Raw genomic sequence first — 22970 nt, 5'->3', positions numbered from 1 at the left:
CTTGTTAAGTTGAGTTGTTAACATGGATGATATCTAGCTGTGTAACTCCATCTTATTAAGTTGAGCTGTTAACATAAATGATATCTATCTGTATAATTCCTTATGGCTAGATGGAGCTCACCGTCGACCTTCCCAAGAAGCAGGAAATCGAGCAAGAGGATGGTCAGGGAGAAACTGAAATCATGTACCCGAGTGCAGCGACTCTCAGTATGCTGAAAAAGAGCTCAACATTAAAAGTTCTTAACCGTGAAAAGACTAAAGCTAACGGAGCCAAACCTAAGACTCATGATTCCAAACCTAAATCCCATGAAGCTAAATCTAAAGCCCGTGAAACTAAACCTAAAACTGATGAAACCAAACCTGAAGACTCAACTCAAATATCTATGGAGTTTCATGCAGGCATTGCCGGTGCTTCCAATATGGCTGATGACCTGTCGAGTCGAGGTAATGAGAAGGAAATTGCAATGGAAAAACATCAGTTGCCGAGTAAGAAGACAGAAAAGTCTGAGAATCGATCCAGCTTGGCAAAAAATGCAAGAGATGTCGTGGAAAAATCAATGACTAAAGAGCCAAAACTTGTGGTCACACCCCTTGCTACTCCACCCCTTGCTACTCCATCACCAGCTTCCATAATTGACAAGTCTGTTTCGGTGGATACCGGTTTGAGCGAGTCTAACAAGGACCACCTCGTTGTTAGTACCCATCAAAAGGACCAATCAATAATAAGTGACAGTACAGAATCGGGTGTCGAGGTAAGGGGTGCAACGACGCTGTCTCATTCTTTTACCATGGGAGATCGAGAACAGATGCTGCTTCCAGCACAAACTGCCTCATTGCCACGGTGCAAAGGCAAGTCAAGAAGTAAAATTAGTTCCAAAAGGTCGACAAGTACAAGCATACTGAATGCTGATGTGGAGCAGATGGAGAGGTGGGTGGCCCTTAGTCTTTGTTTGTGGAATAGATAGAGAGGTGGGTGGCCCTTAGTCTTTGTTTGTGTTTGTGGAGCAGATGGAGAGGTGGGTGGCCCTTAGTGTTTGTGGAACAGATGGAGAGGTGGTTGTCTATTCTTTAAGAGCAGATGGGAAGATGGGTGGCCGTAGTTTTTAGTAGGAAGTGGACAGTTCTGTTTGTTCATTACAAAGGGAGTAGATAAGGAGATGGGTGATGTTATGTTATGTTGTTATGTTAGTTTATTTTCATCATAAAAACAGATGCACACAGAGACATAAACTAAATAAATATGCATATATGAATAAACAATCATAATACAATAGGGAGTTTTAAGGCCCACGTGCACAGTAGCAGGGCTAATCAAGGTGCAGGGCCCGAGTTGACAATTTTCTTAATGTAAAAAAAAATCCTGATGTGATCCACCATTTGTTTGTATAAAAACCATTGAAGCTTGAGTCAAAGATCTCATCTCCCCATGCTCGTCCCAGCACATCATACTTCAAACAGCAGATTGTGTGATTCTATTTTGCATTTACATCTGCTTATTCACAAATCATCATTGTTTTTTTATGAACTGCTTTTTGGCATCATAAGTTCTATATCTTTATATATAAAAGTGAAATTTCATTTATGTTTGGAGGTATGTTCTTTACAGAAACCATAGATATATAAACCTAGATTGGCCAATAATAGCTATTCCCATTGGTTGCCCTGTCAGACTTGAATAGCATGACGTTATGTCATTGAATTGTACCTAATGCTTGACTGCACTGTTGTAAACAATGGAGCTAATGAGGAGAAGGTCACAAAATCACATTTATTTTCACATAAAAACCTTCTTGGATACATAATCCAGTAAACTAAAGCAATTCTGTGATAATATCTGATAACCACCATATATTAAAACTATAAAAGCTATGAAATGTTGCACAAAAATCATGAGTCATCAGGGCTTTATTTGCCCCGCTCTCCTATCTCCCTTCTCTCTTTTCCCCTTCTCCCAAGAAGAAGTGGGAAGGGAGAAGGGAAAAAGAGAGAAGGGGGAAAAGAGAGGGGGGGGGGCAAATAGCCCACCCACCCAAAGAGCCAGACCCTGGCTAGGTAAATAGACTAATATCATGCTGAACTAAACATGACTAAAAATAATGAGTATGCAAGTATGTCTCAAGTCAAAAATGAGACAGAATGATTATTTTACAGCTGGCCATGTATCTCGGTCACTAAAGCTGAAGTGTAATGATTGTATTACTAGCATCGTGGATGTTACCAACTATGATGTCAACCAAGCAACGAATTCCCTAATCACAGTTAAAGGTTGACTTGCAACAAAATTCACATTGCAGTTATTTGGTATCAAAAGATTCACCATGTCTTACTCTGCTGTGTTGTAGGTGCAAAATATGGTGCAAAAATATTACAAGCTCTTAAAAGCTCAAAAATGAACAGTTGATCGCAGCCATCATGAAACCGCCGTAGATCGGAATCAGTTTATTTCTCTGACGTAGTCATTATATTTGGTTATTGTTTTGACAGGTCATGTTCTCACGTAAATTGAAAGGCCATTAAAAGGCTCAATATAAAACTTCTCGTAGCACTAGTTTATGACAAACACTGGGTTTTATTGAAGACCCTGTATCAAATATAGATGCTCGCTACTTTACAGTTTTGTTTCGGCTTGATCTAATCATCTAGTCATAACCTGATCATGTGACCCATACTTCGTGAATAATCTGTGCAGCCTTTTTCGATTATCACAGGTGACCAACAGGCTCATCATGTTTATCAGACAATGATATTTACTCCTCCGAGCTAAGGTTAAAAAATTAAACCAATTTTCACAGTAGGTTATAAGATATCAGTGCTGAAAGTGACAGCATTACAATGACGATAAAATAGATGCGTAAGAACAATATACATGGTTTTATTGAATGCGTGAAGTACAGTGCTGGACAAAAGTTTGGACTCATCACGCATTATTGACTATTTTGCAAATGTGTTAGAGGTTATTGGTTTTAATTTTCTTCAAACCATGGCAAATTATATATTAAACTGTTCAGAAACATGCTGGCTATACAATGAAATAGGTTTCAATTTTATTATAAACATATCAAAGGTGATCAAGAAGGATTTCTGCAATCATATATGTCATCAATGAAAATCGTCTATTCTGACTTAAGTTTTGCAACATTAATTTTGATCAAAGACTTGGTATGTGACAAAGATATGATTAAAAATTAACTCTTTTATAGGTTGGTGGTCCTGAAAAGAGCCCTTGGGGTTGTTTTGAATGGGTTTAGTATTTAATAGCACCGCCTTTGGCTTCGATAACCATTTGACACCGTTTTGGCATGGTTTTAACAAGTTTGTCCAATTCTTCTACAGTGATGACATGGTTCCAGGCTATCACTATCTTTTTTATCAGCTCACTTTTGCTTGAAGGCTTGTCTTTCTGATAATTGTCCCAATCCTCTGCCATAGATTTTCTAGGGAGTTTAAATCTGGACTTTGTCCAGGCCAGTTGATGGAACACACTCTGTTGTTTTCCATCCATTCTTTGACTTTTTCTGCTTGGTGTCAGGGCGCATTGTCATCTTGGAACCACCACAATTCTCATTCAGTAAAGATGTCTCGAGCACATGTTAGCATTTTCAAACACTGAAATGTATTTTGCTCCATTCATCATACCATCACAGACTTTCAATTGTCCTACTCCTGATGCACTCATGCGTCCCTAAACCATCGCTGATATTGGGTGCTCGACTGTTGGGAAGATACATTCTGGTTGGTACTCCTCTCCTGGTCTTCGACGCACAAGATCGTTACTTGCATGGTTCTGTGTAGTGAAAGTTGATTCATCAAAAAACAAAACTCTCTTCCACTGAGCATGTGTTCAGAACAAGTGCAACTTAGCCCACTCCAAACTCTTTATTGATGGTTTTGTGTCAGCAAAGGTTTTCTCTTTGCTTTGCATTCCCTAAGACCACTGGCTAAAAGTCTCTTTCTGACTGTTCAAGTGGCAACATTACCACTTGTTCTCTCCTTCCAGTTCTTAGCCAATTCTTGGCTGGTTTTACGACGATCAGCAAAAGACAGCCTGACAAGTGCTCTGTCATAGCGCTCAGATGATTTTTGAGGTCTTCCTGATCTGGAACGTGCTTTAGGGTTTTTAGTCTCATTCCAGCACTTCACAGTTGATCTTACCCTTTTCACACTTCATCCAACTTTTTGGGCTATCTTTTTAGCAGACATCTTTTTTGTGTGCAAGTGCAGAATAACTCCTTGTTTAGCTTCAGAAAGTATGGCGGGCCTGATGTGTACATGTAGTGTATAAAGTAACAGAAAATTAGTGTATGTGTGAAGTCCACTGTTTGATGCAACCTTTATATGCTATGGAAGGCTTTGTATGTTGCACATTCTTTGTTAAAATGCCAAACATTCCTCAAATTCAATAAACAATAAAAAGAAAAATCTCATCACGATTGGATTTCGGTTTCATGGAGTGTTTAATAAAGCCAATTTTTGCGAGAAATTGGATAAAATAGTCATTTAATCTTTTAATACTTTAATCATATTATGTAATATGTATATTATTATTTAATATTCATTGTGTAATCAGCAAGAGTTCAGCATCATTTTGAACCGAAAATGGCCTTTATAGAATAAAAATTGATCTGTATATGACAATTTGAACTAATGCACGTTAGGCCCTTGAGAAATTTAAGAATGAGTCCAAACTTTTGTCCAGCACTGTATATTTGTGAAAATATTTCGATGAATGAGGTTGCGTGAAAGTGTAAACAGAAGCCATATTGTTCAACTACATCCCATTTGAGCCGATTTAGAAAGATATTCTAATCTACGGCAGTTTTGTGATGGCTGCGATTAACTGTTCGTTTTTGAGCTTTTAAGAGCTTGTAATCACATTTCCACATATTTTGCACCTACAACACAACAGAGTAAGACATGGAGAATCTTTTGATATCAAATAACTGTAATGTGAATTTTGTTGCAAGTCAACCTTTAAGAATCGTGGTGCCTTGACTTTGTCTTCACCTGTGGTGATTGAGGTTTGCAACCAGTGAGAAAGCGATGAGAGTGTTGCTTAGTAGTGCTGGATTGGTGACAAACTTTCCCAGGCTAGCACTAATTGCCACCATGGAAGGGTTGCCGAGGTTCAACATCATGCTACTGTTTAAGTATAATCATCTTGCTAGTAGCCGAGCTCGTGAGATAGCAAAGAGATATATTTCGAATAGGCACATTATGAAGCTAAGAAAGCCACTGATTCCACTTCCCTGATCAGATCAAAACTTCATAGGCTCATCATATTTAGTCATGTTTAGTTCAGCATGATATTAGTCTTTTACCTAGCCAGGGTCTGGCTCTTCGGGTGGGTGGGCTATTTGCCCCCTCTCCTTTCCCCCTTCTCTCTTTTTCCGTTCTCCCTTCCAACTTCTTCTTAGGAGAAGGGGGAAGGGGAAAAGAGAGAAGGGGGATAGGAGAGCGGGGCAAATAAAGCCCTGATTGCTCATGATTTGTGTGCAACATTTCAAAACTTTTATAGTTTTAATCTATGGTGGTTATCAGATATTATCACAGAAACGCTTTAGTTTAATGGATTATGTATCCAAGAAGGTTTTTATGCGGAAATAAATGTGATTTTGTCACCTTCTCCTCATTAGCTCCATTGTTAACAACAGTGCAGTCAAGCATTAGGTACAATTCAATGACAAAACTTCATGCTATTTAAGTCTGACAGGCTTTTTCCCTATTGGCCAATCTAGGTTTATACATGTATATCTATGACAGAAACCAAGTTCTTGATAACAGAACAGTCTGAAATTTTGCATGCGGTTTTCTCTGATACTCCGCCTGGTTTTAGGTCTAGATGTTTTTGAACCACTAACTGTAAGGGGCATTATTTTGCTTTCTACCCGTAAGGGGCATTATTTGGGTGACTACCTGTAAGGGCATTATTTGGGCCACTACCGTGAGGGACGTTAGAGCCACACAAGACATTTTTGTGAATGAAAATGAGGCCAAATAAGATTTCGTAATAGTACAGGCTGCTGAGAATAGACAACAAATATTATGGTGCAAGGAAGTTCTATCCTGAATATATTAAAAACAAAGTATTTATAATCCTTGACTTGGCTTAATCATTAAAAAACACTAATAAACTTTCTGTATTATTTGTTTCTCCTATTTATAGATTTGTTTTTTTATTTATTTGTTGTATTTGCTTAAAATTTACTACAGGAAAGAAATAAAGTTAGAGATTCAGGTTGTATTATTTCCCCAGGTGCGTTTGCTTGTAAGATGACAAATGGTATTCATTTCGTTATTGTTCTTACTTCATCTAATGCTATGATAAGTCAGTGTATTGTTGCTGTCCTAGCTTTAATATTACCTTTTCAGATGGTTGTCCAATGACTGGGCTGCACCACCATATCCCTCTACATCTGTTCAGTCCTCTGCCTCAGTCGTTAGCTTTGCCCCAGTTCCTACTGCATCCCCAGCGTCTACAACCAATGCGATGACCTCTAGCCTAGCATCAGCCAATTCTATCACATCAGCCAACGCCGCTCTACCGACATCAACCACTGTGACGTCATCACTAGATATTATGGCATCATCAGCAAGTGCAGCAATATTGACAGCAGGCGAACTCAGAGAGCCTCCTCCTCCATACGATGAGAGTGAAAGCAGTGAAAGGGCACCTGTTGTAAGCTGTCACAACTTTGTGAAGACTAAGGAGAGCTGGACACTGACTGAGCCAAGTGACTACGCTATGGCGTACAAGGCCATGCAATACAACCATCAGTTACCTGAGGGTATGTCACTATATCTTTATGGCTCACGTTTGGGAGGGGGGTGGGGGCGGGCTTGATCTCTTAAAGGCAGTCAATCAAGTGGCTGTTAGTAACATAACAGCTAAAGAATCATTGGCTGAAAACATACAGATATTGAACTGTGTAGACTTTACAGAGGTGTACCCTGTAGAAGTGTAATTGTAGGATACTGAGTTAGTCAATCCTATAGGCTATCTTCTCTTAACTCTTCAAGTGCAGGTACCATTCAGGTGCAGGTACCATTCAGGTGCAGGAGAAGTTATGAATCCTTCTCCTGCACCAATGTACATGTTTCTTACACACTTTAAATAGAGGTTTCATCAATGATCCTTTCTCTATAATTATACTAAGATTTATCATGTGTATTTAATCATCCTGAAACGCTCTATCATATGTCTGTCGAATATCTGTCATAAGTCTGTCGAATATCTGTCATGAGTCTGTCGAATATCTGTCATGAGTCTGTTGAATATCTGTCATGAATCTGTCGAGTATCTGTCATGAGTCTGTCGAGTATCTGTCATGAGTCTGTCGAATATCTGTCATGAGTCTGTCGAATATCTGTCATGAGTCTGTCGAATATCTGTCATGAGTCTGTCAAATATCTGTCATATGTCTGTCGAATATCTGTCTCACCTAATTGGAAACAAAGGTTGTGTTAGTTTACCACTGTAGAGGGTTGTCATGGATATATAATCGTAACCATGCAATGAAGTTTTGAATATTTACTATATAGCTGTGTATGAGGTGTTTGTCACAAATTTAACAGCCAGTGTTACTCTATTTGTGTTTTTCTATGCCATCTTTGCAGGAAGCTCTACTCAACCATGTAAGAATACTTCCAACATAGTGTGTGCACTGAGCAGTTGCAGGTTGTTAAGTAGGGAGGGGTGGAGGCACCCGCTGCAGATTGTCTAATCATTTCACAATAGTCATTTCACGTTAGACAGCCTAGTGTGAAGGGCACTCAACATCACCGACATAGAGTTTGGTTTCTCTAACAGGAGTGCTCCGTACACCATTCCTCGTCTATCCCAGTGAGACAAGTCTTTACAACGTGTAACCTTATCCATTAGATTTGTTACTAATCCACTGTGCTACAGTCAGCGTGGTTAGACATGTACCTGTAGGTGTGACACTTATCTTCCAGACAGATTGACTGCTGACAGGTCTGATGAGGTCTGCTGACAGGTCTGATGAGGTCTGCTGACAGGTCTGATGAGGTCTGCCATGAACTCTCAGACCTTTAAAGATTGAATTTTGCCTTTCTATATACATGTATATATATATAATATATATATGTATATATATATACATATATATATATGTGATATATATACATATACTAAATGTATATATGTATATATATCATATATATACATATATATAATATATATATGTATATATATGGATATATATAATATACATATGCATATATATTATATATACATATAATATATATACATATATATGTATAAATATAATATATACACATATATAATATATATGTATATATTATATATATACATATAATATATATATGCATATATATATATAATATATATACATATATATTATATATATGTAGGCCTATATATTATATATATGTATATATAATATATATATATATATATATATATATGCACATATATAACATATACATATATACTATATACATATATATAATATGTATATATATTATATATATATATATGTATATATATATAATTTATATATACATATATATATTATATATACATATATATACTATAATATTATATGTGCATATTATAATATATACATATATATATATTATAGTATTATATGTATATATAATATATGTATTATATATAATATTATAATATATACATATATGTATATACAATATATACATATATATTATAATATTGTATGTATATATTATAATGTTATATATATTATATATGTATATTATATGTATATTATATATACAGTCAAACATGGATAACTCGCCCACGGATAGCTCGAACACATGGTTAACTCGAACGGTTTCTTTGGTCCGTTCCCACGTAATCATAAATTGCTATAGATAACTCGAACTCAACACTGTTAACTCGAACTGTTTTTTGCCCAACGGCTTCCGAAACGGTTGTTATTGCTTTAGAAAATCACTTTATTGCAAGCCATAAAGGTAAACCTCAACTTTTCGTAATTCATAAGCGTCGTTATTACCACCATCGGCAAAATATTTTTGTCAACGACTTTTCTAAAGGTTTGGTGAAATTTGGTTTATACCAAACATCCACTTAGCGATTGCCCTTCGGAAGCAAGGTAAAGTGAGGTAATCTTTGCATAAACTTCAAGAAAAATTGGCAAAATTGATCGTGGGTAAAACGCTCAAAAGAAAATGATGTCTTTTCTTTTGAGCATTTCAACAACGATCAAGTTTTGCCAATGTCAATCTAAAAAACGTCCTGGCAATAACATCACCTCAAACAACAAACCAATCTCAAGTGATAGAAAAATCTCTATACTTTTTGATAAAAACGTTTTAAACTTTACATTAGAAGCATTTAATTTGAAACAAGCCATTTGTGCTTTTTATTTATATTATAGTTTGTATATGTACATGTATCTACTAATAAATAAGTAAATACATGGACTTGTGGCAGTGCTCTGATAACTTGAACGCTCTGATAATTCGAACACTTTCGCTCGGTCCCGTGAAGTTCGAGTTATCCATGTTTGACTGTATATATATATATATTATATATATATCCTTTATTATATCACACAGAGATTCTGAATAACATCGGTCTTTTGTAGGTTGGGTGAAGATATCAGGCCATTCAAAAGACCCGTATCCTTTACCAGCCTCCATTCCTTACTCCTCTGTCATAACACACGGTATGTTATACATCTCTATATAACCAAGCTGCCTGTACATTGCCAGTTATCTATATTATGGTGGGGACGTCTGAGGAGCGTAACAGCCTTTTCAACAAGATTCAGTCTTTTAAATTTTTTACATGATTAGATGTTGTCAAAGCACGAAATGAGAGTTATAGAAGAGACAATTTTACATGTGATATAACTAGTTCAGAGAAGCATAATTTAATTGTAGATTTGTAGAGTGGATGCTCTTGTTTTTACTGGTAGAATATTTGTACAGTCTTATAGTACATATATACATGCAAGAATAGTAAATTAATGTTTTACATAGGTTATTATAGCAGTCTTACCATAGGTTATGATAGCAGTCTTACCATAGGTTATTATAGCAGTCTTACCATAGCTAGACTCAATTATCTGTAAATAAACTGTATTAAGGCCGGGTTAGGCTTTTAAGACCTGTACATTGCTGTACAGAGGGATGAGCTCTTCAACTGTATAAAGAAGCTGTCATAGAGCTTCAATTTTTTCTTGGGTTTAAAAATACTTCACAATTGGCTCACATTCGGCATCGCTTAACCAGACGATTTCATGCCGATTGTCTGGACCATTTGACCCACTGACCAAGAATCGCCTCATGTGAAAACGAGTGAGCGAGCCCGTGGCTATCTTTTTCCAGAGATAAATTTTATTGGGCTTTGCCTGATTGATGGACGATTCTAGACTTATTTTTAATTTGAGTAGCCAATAAAATCACTCTTCACAGCGAATCACACATTGTCATTTAAAGTGAATGACATATTTGTTTCCACATTTTTTGTCATGGTTTCAAAGACTAGTAATAATTCTGTTAATAGCTCACTGAAAGGGCGCTATCAACAGAATTATTACTAGTGTTTGAACCCAATCAATAATTAATAATAAGTGATAATTATGTCGCAATAAGCAATAATTTTGTCGATAGTTTTAATTAATCGACCGAGCAATAATCTTATCGAGAAAAGCATTGCTCGGGTGCAATTATTATAGCAATGGGATGATAATTGAAATAACTGCTTCAATTATTATCCCACTGCTATAATAATTGAAGCAGCTGTTATTAGCAAAAACCATATTCACTATAGTTATAGTTAAAGGTCGTCCTCACTATAGTTATCTATTGTTAGTGATGAACTAGACAGTGCAAAGTAATTGTAAACTTGCTAAAAATGTTCACGAGAAACTTCGCGGAGAACAGTCAACAAAACATTAAGCTTAACTCTCTAAACAAATATCAGCTAAAGTTATCTGACCCTGCAAATAAACAATGACAAGATCACCCACTCTTGGTCCAAACTCGTTCTGGTGGGAGCTGGAATTTTTGTGCAGATAACACTCGTACAACCTATCAGAGATCAGACACAAAAATTCTGTTTGTAAATCAGCTGGTGCGAATGCAGCTTTACTCTGTAAAAATACTGTAGTAGCAGTATAGTGGCTTTCTCGATCAGCTTCTGTAAGTTCGTATGAGTCAATAGCTGCTGTTGATTGCTGTCTTCTAGCGAGAATAAGCCATGTTCTCTTGTAGACAAAGGTACTGCAATAGGGGAGGATGACATACCTCTCGACATGCCTTCCTCCCAGGACCTCTCTGCTGAAGCTAAACTTGACCGGCTTCACAGCTGCTTCCCCCAGGCGAGTCGCTTTCTCTAGTATCTGTGCCTGCTTTATGCATTTTGTAGGCTGATGACATCACCGCTGAGTTGTCATGACTCGTGTTGTATGTGACACAAGTATTCTACATAACCTAAGGTTTCACTCGAAGGGAAAGTCACATTTGAATCAAGATGGCATGATTTGGCAATCCCATCCAAGAGAAATCCCATCTCGGGGAATACTTTAATAAAACCTATAGATTCAACCAAAGTGATGCCATGTAACCTAATATCAACCTGTTCTCCGTGTCAGCAGCGACCCAATACTAACAGTTATTATAAGTTCATGGATTCCTATATGCTTTTTGCAGCTGACCAAGCATCAACTGTCAGAGTTTCTAGATCTCTGCAAGGGGGATGAGACATGGGCCACCAACCTTCTGTTAGACTCTAACAAAGTCTCCCTGGTTAAGAAGAGTAAAAGAGCTGCTGCGGCGCTGAGTATTGCTGGACTAAACAAGCGTGAGTAGAACTAGGCCTAGTTTCTGCAGACTGCACCCTCGTGAGGAGTCGGCTTGCTAATCAGATTGTATCTGATCTATAGCTTTTAAAGTGAAATGGCATAAATGTACAGAAAGTATTTAATTTATTTCTATAGAAATTATATGAAGTTTAGACGCGCGTGTCTGTTAACGTATATTGCGCATAATAAATAGGAAGTTGTCTTTCTTGTTTTTAATGGCTGGTTGTAGGGGTGTGGCCAACTTTTTTTCTGTGCTAACCATACTATAGCTTATAAATGCATCATAGCCAATCAAAAGCAAGGAATAACTGGTAGTATCATCTAGCAGCTCTTGCAATTCGCTAAAGCTGTTTATGTGCGATTATGTGGACAGACAACTTCACGCGAAAATGCTTTTGTTTTCATAGTTGTTGTCTATTTTAAGACTTTTGCTTTATTATTTAGTTTAAATCAACTTTTATAAATTATGCATTTTACAAAATATATATTATATATTTTATAAATTATTTATTTTATGAATCATATATTTCGTAGTGATTACTTTCTACATTTATGGCTACACTTTAACGCCGTTTGTAGCATGGGTTATTGCTATGTAGCAATGACAACAATGATTTGAAGGTCTATTGCTATGTAGCAATGACAACAGTGATCAGAAGGTATATATTGTTATGTATCAATGACAACAATGGTCTGAAGGTACATTGCTATGTAGCTAAGGAAACTACAGTTAATCCTAAATGTAAATATCTATTTGATAAGCCATGTCAAACTCCATCCTATGAATTGGCTCTATTGAATAGGTTTGATACACAAGGGCAGGTCTGGCAAGGGTTCTATCGTTGAACGCTTCAATAGAGCTATAGTGCCAGTGACAAGTTGTCTCGGCAAGATGGACACACCCCTTCACCCGCTCACACAAGATAATGTTACTCTCAGTCTAACTCAGCAGCAGGCTACCGACCTTCACACTGCTTTTGGACGGGGTGTTGAGCTGCCATCATCTTTTCTCAATGGTAATGATTCGCATATACCTTTTCTATATCCTTTTAGTATATACATTTACACGTATATATACGGCTTTCATTTGTTTGTGGGTATGTCCTTCTGTACTGTGTAGAGTTTTAAAGTTAGAATGGTAAATGTTGTGTATGTTAAATGAGAATAAATTTTCCATTCAAAGATATTTTTATTACCCGAGCAACGCCGGGTATTCACCTAGTATATTTGTAAATATTTATATGTTGTGTGCATAGTGTATACACAGTATATATATACATATATATACATATATATATATATATATATATACATAGATATATATATATATATATACATATATATACATAGATATATATATATACATATATATACATAGATATATATATATATATATATATATATATATGTGAGAGCGTAGAGTGTAGAGCGTAGAGCGTAGAGCGTAGAGTGCTGTTAGCAGTTAGCCTGACAACTTATCTATTATATATATATATATATATATATATATACTAATATATCTAGTGGAAATCTTCTGACTAAAAAGTGCTCAATGCCATAAAGGCAGTGCATATAGAATAATTTAAAATAATTTAAAAGAAGATAAAAATTTTGACTATTATATTTACACTACTAATAGTTTCGTGTTAAAAACACTCATCAGGTCTGATGAGTGTTTTTAACACGAAACTATTAGTAGTGTAAATATAATAGTCAAAATTTTTATCTTCTTTTAAATTATTATATATATATATATATATATACATATATATACATATATATATACATATATATGTATATATATGTATATATATATGTATATATATGTATATATATATATATGTATATATATACATATATATACATATATATATATATATATATATACATATATATACATATATATGTATATATATATATACATATATATACATATATATGTATATAGTATATAATGTACAATAGTAATGTAATGTACAATAGTATATTAACTTTAGTAACTGTAGTTACCTACTATAACCTTAGTGTATTTAGTAGCTATTATCAGGAAGAAAATGTAACATTATAATGTACTATGCGCAGTACGGATCATAGGGAGTGTTTACCTTTGAGACAGACGTATAACATAAACCTTGAATTTAACTTGAAGGTTGACTTGCAACAAAATTCACATTACAGTTATTTAGTACCAAAATATTCACCATGTCTTACTCTGCTGTGTTGTAGGTGCCAAATATGTGGAAATGTGATTACAAGCTCTTAAAAGCTCAAAAATGAACAGTTCACCGCAGCCATCACGAAAGCGCCGTAGTTTGGATTCTCTTTCCAAAATGGCTTAAATGTGACGTAGTTGAACACGATAGCTTCTGTTTACACTTTCATGCAACCTCATTCGTCAAAATATTTTCTCAAATATACTTCACGCATTCGCTTAAACCATGTCTATTGTCCATACGCGTCTATTTCATCATCATTGTAATGCTGTCACTTTGAGTACAGCTGATATCCCAAAACTTACCGTAAAAATTTGTTTAATTTTTTAACCTTAGCTTGAAGGAGTGCATATCATCCTCTGATAAACATGATAAGCCTGTTGGTCACCTGTGATAGTCGAAAAATGCTGCAGAAATTATTTGCGCTGTTTGGCAGGAAGTATGGGTCACATGATCAGATTACGACTAGACGATTAGACCAAGCCAAAACAAAACTGTAAAGTAGCGAGCATCTATATTTGATACATGTTTTTCTGTGGAACCCGAAGTGCTTGTCATAAACTAATGCTTCGAGACGCTTTATATCGAGCTTTTTATTGGCCTTTCAATCCACATGATAACATCACGTGTCAAAACAAAAACCACAATGTTTGAGTACGTCATCAAAGTAAATTGATCCAACCTACGGCGTACTCGTGATGGCTGTGATTAATTGTTCGTTTTTGAACGTTTAAGAGCTTGTAGTCATATTTGCACATAATTTGCACCTACAACGCAGCATAGTAAGACATGGTGAATCTTTTGATACCAAATAACTCTAATGTGAATTTTGTTGCAAGTCAACCTTTAAATGAATTTAGTTTACTAAACACATACTTGAAGCTACATTTCATTGTGTATTTTACTAAACTTAGACTTTGTCATCAGCTGAAATTTTATCATTTATCTGTCTTCGGGTTCGTTTTCACTATAACTTATAATGAATAACGCTGAACTGAGATAGAGAGCGAGCATTGTATTTCTTACAGGCGTCGCGAGAAGGATTTTGGCGACTTGCATATTGGCATATTTGTTATTTCGATGTAATCAACTGCCAAATTTTAATTTTGAGAAAGTTTTGTGTCGATATTGTATGGTGGAAAACAGCCGAAAAAATATTTGTCCTCATATGGAGCGGTCGGGAAACATCATGCCCCATTTTGTAAGGCAAAAAAATCATATAACAGAAGCATCGTAACCCGAAGGCACACTGTATTAATTAACAATAAAAAGTGCACATTAGCGGAAGGTGCAAAAGGATATACAGTATATGGTAAGAGCTATAGGTGTGGTAAGAACAGTTTAGTCTTGTGGTTACAGACTAGTTGTTAGTAGTTGATTAGTTGTTAGTAGACTTGCGATTTGAGTTTCGTGAGTTAAAATTTAGTACGAAGGGGATTTTTCATTGCTAAAACTTTAACGCTATAACCGGACAGGCGATTGGCGGACAAACACTGAGGTATATATATCCCATTGCAGGAGATGTGACTGTTGATGTGCCTAGATGGATTGCTCATAAGATATACAGATGTATGACTGACCAAATTCTTGCTGAAGGCCCTGATAAGGTGACAGTTCCATCAGGTGAGAATGCAGCAGATTTAGACTACGCCTGTCTGTATAGTCTGTATGTCTATCTGCCACGACTATCTGTATCTGTTTGTGTGTTTCTGTATTATATACCACAATCATGCAAAAAACATCTCACTGTCTATGTATAAAATGTGTACTAGGGAATGTCTATGTAAAGGAAAGTATATGCCAGGGATTCTCTCAGTAAGGGGATGCTGGCTTATGACAATATCTTTAAAATGTGATGTTTATATAATGGCATGTCTTTAAACGTCTGTTACATATACGTCTGTTTAATGGCCTGTCTATGTAAGGACTTATGTAAGCAATGTCTATGTAAGGACCTATCTATATAAGAAATGTTTATGTAAGGACTTATCTATATAAGAAATGTCTATGTAAGGACCTATCTATATAAGAAATGTCTATGTAAGGACTTATCTATGTAAGAAATGTCTATGTAAGGACTTATCTATGTAAGAAATGTCTATGTAAGGGTATGTTTAGGTAGAGAAAAGTATACTCATCAGAAAGTGTTAACAGAAAAGAAATGCTTACATTGCAAAATCGAGAACATAACAAATCACTGCGGCTAGCCAATAGATTCCGTCTCATCACTTACAAAACAAACGAAATCAAACCTACATTACATTCTATTCTTGTAAAGAGCAGATAATTACAGCCATTGCGAGAAGAGATGGTTCTAGTCCTAGGTTTACTTATCCTTGTGTAAAACAATAGGAATATTGTTATTCACAAGGATAAGAGTAGATATTCTTATGTATATATTTAAATATATACATAAGAGTATATTATTGGGGAAATATTAATGTATATTTAATATACACACAAAATATTAACCCTGATGAGAAAGCTTGAAAATGATCAGTGAATAATTTACGCCCTGCTGTTGTTAAAGCACACAAATAAGCGCACAACGATAATTTTACATACAATGAGTTTAATCACTCCATTTTTCTTCACTATAAATATGTTCTTTAATCAAATATAATATAAGTTGAAGCATATAGTATACTCCAAACATTGTGTATGTTTTTAGCTTCATTAGCTCTTTAGCTAAAATGGTTCATTTATACTCGTAGTTTGTAGATTCTTTTAATCTTCCCCATCAAACAAGCAAAAATTATTACGTCTCAAATGGCTGTTATCGTTTCTTAGTGAAAATCTTTTCTTCAAAAAAAATAATACTACATCCGGTCAGATGAAAAAGAGAATTGTGACCAATGTTCGGAGATCCTCGGTTCAATAAACTTTCGATATTTCTGAATTTCTGCTGTCAAAAGTACCCTAACACACTATCCCGTATACCTAACTAACCATGTGATAGCTAAACCCTGCAAACAATTGCAGTGGAGGACACTAGACAAGCATCTTGTCCATCCTATATTTAGAACATCCCTATATCAATGAGAATTCTTTTTAAATGCCATTGAATTCTCAAATTTTTATATATGTAGAGCGTCCTTGTATCATATGAGTTTCTTTTTAAATTACTGTTTATTTTTATTAGTTTCGCAGTCTGATTCACTTTTGGCAGCATTGGCAGCATTGGCCAGTGAAAGAAAGTTAAGATCAAATCAAAGTCAAGAGAAGGTAATTACACGAAGAAAATGTTTTTTAGGTTAATATCACCAACCTATATCACAGAGTGCTTATACCACTACATATTTCAGAATCTTGAATCGTACAGCGATACTGATATTATATATTATTATACTTATATACTTATATTTCAAGGGTATTTCTAGATATCATGCAGTGTACAGTGTATACGTATAGTATTCAAACTGCCCATCCTATAACTAGGGCATCTAATTTTTATTGCCCAGTTCCTTGAAAGGTGCTGTTACCAATTTATAAAACTAATGGGTTGACATGATCGTACTAATGCTAAAATTCTGTTAACAGTTCCAGCTAGCCTGTGAACCTGATAGCTGGTTTGTTTATAATATTCATGGGCTATTTTCTTCTTAACCACAGCTCGGCCTGTGCTCCCTGTTAGACCACCTCGGCGTCAGAGGAAGAGACGTTTGAGCCCCAAAGCATCACTACGCACACAGCAAGGTGCCCAACATACGCACGTCTCTGTTGATGCTCAAGTTCACCAAGCTAATGGTCTTGAGGCTTCTAGAGGGCCGGTCGGTTTGGTTACTGGTGACATCATCAATTCTTTAGGTGCTGATTGGACCATTGTGGACAATGTTGATGCTCCTCCGGCTTATGCGCAGGAGGGTGAGTTGATAGACTTTGGATCTGCAGGCAAATATAAATAATTCATTACATAACTAGCCTGTGAACTGAGTAAAATTATTGTTGCCGTAGATCATAGGCTCGCAGAACATACGATAGACTCTTTCTCTACAGCTGCACGGAAAATACATGTCATTAACAGCCATCTGTACAGTTAGTATCCGCAATGAGAAAAGTTTTATGGAGGACCCACTGTGAAGCTCAACCTGTTGAATCTTGAGCTACAATGAAATTGAGAGTCGTTTATACCTTGTGCTGTGTGAATCCATATACAGTAGACGCTCCTACAACCTAAATAATCCGTTCCAGGAACGTTTATGTTGTAGGGATTTTAGGTTATACAAACAGTAAACTAATGTAAATTGCCTAATCCGTTCGAAGATTTTTTAAACTCACACCTTTGGCCATACAAAAAAAACTAGACTTGACTTTTTAATTTGTTGGCTGCACTGCAGCATTATTAGTTTGCATCAACAACTTGTCTCCTTTTTCTGATCAATTTCACTGGTTTTATAGACTCTGATTGCGTAATTTTACAATAAGTTTATGGGGAGCGCACATTTTCGCCATTCATATATGCCGGTTTGTTCATCTTTCTAGACAGCAAAGTCTATTCTGCAAAGTAATACTAATAACAAATATTTTAAACGCCTACAATAAAGCAAAACAAAAAGATATTTTTACTATAAAAAGAGCGGTGTCTACCTGTCAGTCGTCTTTTTGTATCTAGGGGTTATCGTTAGGATAAAAGATAACTTTCGGCAATACTCCCAACTAATGACAACAGATTGGTAGACCGACGCTGTAACACATACACCAATCGATTGCCTTCAAATATTTCTTACAAATGCGCAGCTACCTATTCTCCGTTTTGTCAAAACATCTGACGATCTATCACGACGAACTAGAATGTCGTGGAAGTTGTATATATAACACGTGTAACGCTATACGTATGTCATTTTTTCTCTCACAAGTGCAGTAAGATACGTTGCCTTTCAAATCGAATTTATGAAGTTGCCCCTACTTGACACGTTACGTTATATGAAATTTTTTAAGTAGTACGAAAAACTTTGCATAAATTTTTTACGTTATTTGGAATTTACGTTTTAAAATGTGTACGTTATTGGAGTGTCTACTGTATATTTTAACTCTGTTCTTACTAGCAAGACCAGGCAAGAGCGATAATTATATTAATCAATAAATACGTGGTTATTTTCATCATCAGAACGTTAATTTAAGTTGTTTAGTGTGCCCATCATTAGTTCAATCGTATTTAGTTATTCAAGCTACATGCGTATACTAAGTTTCCATGCAGGGATACAGCATAGCAACACACCTCCATGTCGTGCTGCAATACCTTCATGGAAACAACCGTGTCGCTATCATTTTGTCGTGATTCAATGTCGCTATTTAAAAGCGAAACATCCATGAAATACTCCATCTTTGTGCTATGAAAACGACGTCACACTTATGCATAGGTCTTGCTTTTTTTTTGAAAATCCATGGTTTGTTTTGTCTTTGACCTCTTAAACCTTGACATAGGGCGTCGCACAACCATTGCTCTACTATAGCGCCCTATGGAAACATGATTTGCTTGTTAGCCTAAAGTAGTGCCTCGGCACTGGTGCCACCATTGTTACACTATGGCTGTTTGAAAACTTTGCAACATTAAATATTCCTAAAAGCGAACCTATCGAATGTTTTGGAATGTTCCTCGCAGATGAGGAGCTGGCTCGTAGGTTGCAGACTGAAGACTTGATGGATGTCATTAAGGCCAGCCAATCAACGTCCAAGCAGAAGCTTGCCATTATAGCTGACGAGCAGTATGCCCGCTCTCTGATGGCAGAGGAAGTATCAAAACAGCACAAGCCAAATCTCTCCGCAAAGCTTAAACTTCAGAAACTTCACGAGATGTTTGCTGGTGTTGACAAGGCCTTCGTGGATGAGGTCTTCAAGAGCTGTAGGTAAGCGACCTTTTCATGCCACCCTATGGGAATTGCTGTTGTTTTTGCTACTTTTAGCGCTAAGGCTGAAACGTATTTGAAAAATATCATGCAAATTCGACAGCGAAGCAACGGGTGTGGATGCTGCGGCTGATGCTAGTGTTCACTACTAGCATAACCATGTGTATCAGGAGTGCTTGATATTTATGCCTGCTGCGTTGTCATGATTGGGTGGAGGATCGTCAAAATGTGTGCTTCAAAATGGAACCCAAATAGAAATAGTTTGACTTTTAACAAAAACTGGTTGATCTTAAAATACTGCATTATTCAGAATTAGAAATACTTCGAAAATAATAAAACTTATTTGTATAAAAGTCAAGAAAGAAACATTACACTCACATTTATGTTTAATCCTTACTGTATGCTTTATAGAGGATATACTGCATGGCGGATGATAGTATCAGCACTTCACAGCACATTCTGCCTCCAGTCTGCTTCAGCCCTAGCTCTTTCATATGAAAATAGTTTCACATTCTCTCAAGCTCTCATCAGATGTGGTTTCACATTCTCTCAAGCTCTTGTCAGATGTAGTTTCACATTCTCTCAAGCTCTTGTCAGATGTAGTTTCACATTCTCTCAAGCTCTCATCAGATGTGGTTTCACATTCTCTCAAGCTCTCATCAGATGTGGTTTCACATTCTCTCAAGCTCTCATCAGATGTGGTTTCACATTCTCTCAAGCTCTCATCAGATGTGGTTTCACATTCTCTCAAGCTCTCATCAGATGTGGTTTCACATTCTCTCAAGCTCTCATCAGATGTAGTTTCACATTCTCTCAAGCTCTCATCAGATGTAGTTTCACATTCTCTCAAGCTCTCATCAGATGTGGTTTCACATTCTCTCAAGCTCTCATCAGATGTGGTTTCACATTCTCTCAAGCTCTCATCAGATGTAGTTTCACATTCTCTCAAGCTCTCATCAGATGTAGTTTCACATTCTCTCAAGCTCTTGTCAGATGTAGTTTCACATTCTCTCAAGCTCTCATCAGATGTGGTTTCACATTCTCTCAAGCTCTCATCAGATGTGGTTTCACATTCTCTCAAGCTCTCATCAGATGTGGTTTCACATTCTCTCAAGCGCTAGTCAGATGAGAAATAGACTAGTGGGATCTTTCACAGTTGTAATTTAAGTTACTCGAATTTTAATCTAAATCTTGGACAAATGAGGGCTTTTCTTTTGGTAGTATTTATAATGTGTAAGCCTAAACACCTGGCTTCACACCTAATATGCCTTTTACATAGCTTACTCGATGATCATGTCTTGGCCATGCATTGTTGATGCGTCGTGTCAAAACGAACATGTTGCTCTACGTTTGGAAAAATAAAACTGTTGCATCTGCGATTGGCTAAAATAGTAGATTGTAATGATCTCTGTTTTATTTTATTAGTTTCAAACGCTTGCTAGTTGCGACCAAGATTAACTTTTCAACGATGGTCACAGCAGAACTTCGCCCAAGCAACTGTTATATGTGAACAAATATATTTTCCCTTGCGAAATGTGTACGAAAGCCATTTATATCGATTGAAGTTGTTTATGAAACTTTTGAGATAATATTTTTCGTAATTAAGTATGTTGAGATCTTTTTTTGTATCGGTTAACGTCTATATATCATTAACTTATAATACTTGTATATTTTACTGTTTTTATCTTTAATGTGTAGCATTTATTTTTTCTTTGAGCGCCTTATAGCAATGCAAATAGTTGCACAAATGATGTTGCTATCACAAATCGTTGATTATCCGTGTTACAATACACATCCTCACAATTCTTTAACCTTTAACCTTTAACCACAGCACTGATAAATCCAGCAAGAGTATTATGGCATCATACGACTGAGACCAATCCTTATTGGTCAATCTATGTGTTAACTCGAGGCAAGGTTTAGTAGCAGTCTGTGTGCCACTAGGGCTTGTGTTTTTTAATTTCCAGTAGAATTTTATGTTCCAAACATCTACTAACGAAATGTCTTTGTCATACTGCAAGAATAAATCACTCGAGAGACAGCTTGAACTGACAGACCATATCATACCACACAGCGCACTGACCTCCTGCCCCACCAGTGTTTTTGTTGTTAGTTTGTAACTCTTTCTGTGTTTTCGAAAAACGAATTGCTACCATTTGACATTAACCAATGGCTACCAACTACCTCACTTTTCTTCATACTTACAAATAGCTGTTTTGCCCTTTTGAAATTCAACGAGAGAATGTGCTGTAAGCTGTATCTGGTCTAGTGGTTAGCATCTCCATAACAGGCTAAAAATAGTGGCAATAACTGCGACACATACTTAGCATTGACCAATAGAGTCATACCTTGATATTTGAGTGTCCCAACATAAGAGCAATTTGAGATATGAAGAAAATTCTGAGCAAATTTTTGCCATCAAATACGAGACTGATTTGAGCTATAAGAGCACGAGATGGTTTTTGATGCGGCTGCTAGCTGGCTGAGTATGCGAGAGGCTGTTTACGAGAACAGCATCACTCGGTCTTTTTCATTGGATCAGTTTCAAAAGTTTTAAAAAGGTCGGCTAAAAGTGAAGGTGAAAACGGGTCAAAAAGTGAGACAAAAAGGACCAAACTGAAAGCAAAGAAGTAAAAGACTGAAATTGGAACAAAATAAGAATTAAGTTTAATGTAATGTAAGGATCTTACATATAGGTCATTAGTTGAGGTATCTACATGGTTGGTTTTAAGAATTATGTGTTTAGGAAAATCACATTCAAACTGTGAGCAAAACCTTGTAGCTTTAGTTCTATAAACCTAACCTACTGTGGCCATGTCTGTTTTAGATACAATCTGGAGCAGACAGTAGAATTCCTGAGTGCCCATCAAGGTCAAGGTAACAAGATATTTCTTGTTTTATGTGCGCATAAGATTTAGCACAAACAGAACCACGAGCTGTTAAATTATATCTTGTCAGCGTCCATAGTTCTGAGTTTTATAGACCTCTCATAATCTAAGATGGCCACTATAGGAATCTGTTGTATAGACATCTATCGAAATGTATCCAATACATATAGTGTACTTAGCCAAGTAGATGGA

The 22970-nt window shown here is 36.1% G+C and overlaps 1 protein-coding gene across 1 annotated transcript in view; it reads left to right on the top strand.

Annotated features, from left to right (window-relative positions):
- Positions 1 to 22970, top strand: part of LOC137402769 (NEDD4-binding protein 2-like) — a 77908-nt gene that overhangs the window by 43669 nt on the left and 11269 nt on the right. Inside the window, exons 17-26 of the mRNA XM_068089277.1 lie at positions 111 to 928; positions 6370 to 6785; positions 9609 to 9689; positions 11242 to 11348; positions 11680 to 11830; positions 12635 to 12847; positions 15563 to 15667; positions 17657 to 17908; positions 19647 to 19890; positions 22718 to 22767. Of these exons, the coding sequence (XP_067945378.1) occupies positions 111 to 928; positions 6370 to 6785; positions 9609 to 9689; positions 11242 to 11348; positions 11680 to 11830; positions 12635 to 12847; positions 15563 to 15667; positions 17657 to 17908; positions 19647 to 19890; positions 22718 to 22767 (2437 nt within the window). The remainder of the gene's footprint in view (positions 1 to 110; positions 929 to 6369; positions 6786 to 9608; positions 9690 to 11241; positions 11349 to 11679; positions 11831 to 12634; positions 12848 to 15562; positions 15668 to 17656; positions 17909 to 19646; positions 19891 to 22717; positions 22768 to 22970) is intronic.

This window comes from Watersipora subatra, chromosome 8 (assembly GCF_963576615.1).
Source record: "Watersipora subatra chromosome 8, tzWatSuba1.1, whole genome shotgun sequence".
Taxonomy (NCBI): Eukaryota; Metazoa; Bryozoa; class Gymnolaemata; order Cheilostomatida; family Watersiporidae; genus Watersipora; species Watersipora subatra.
This window is presented reverse-complemented; position numbering and strand designations above follow the sequence as displayed.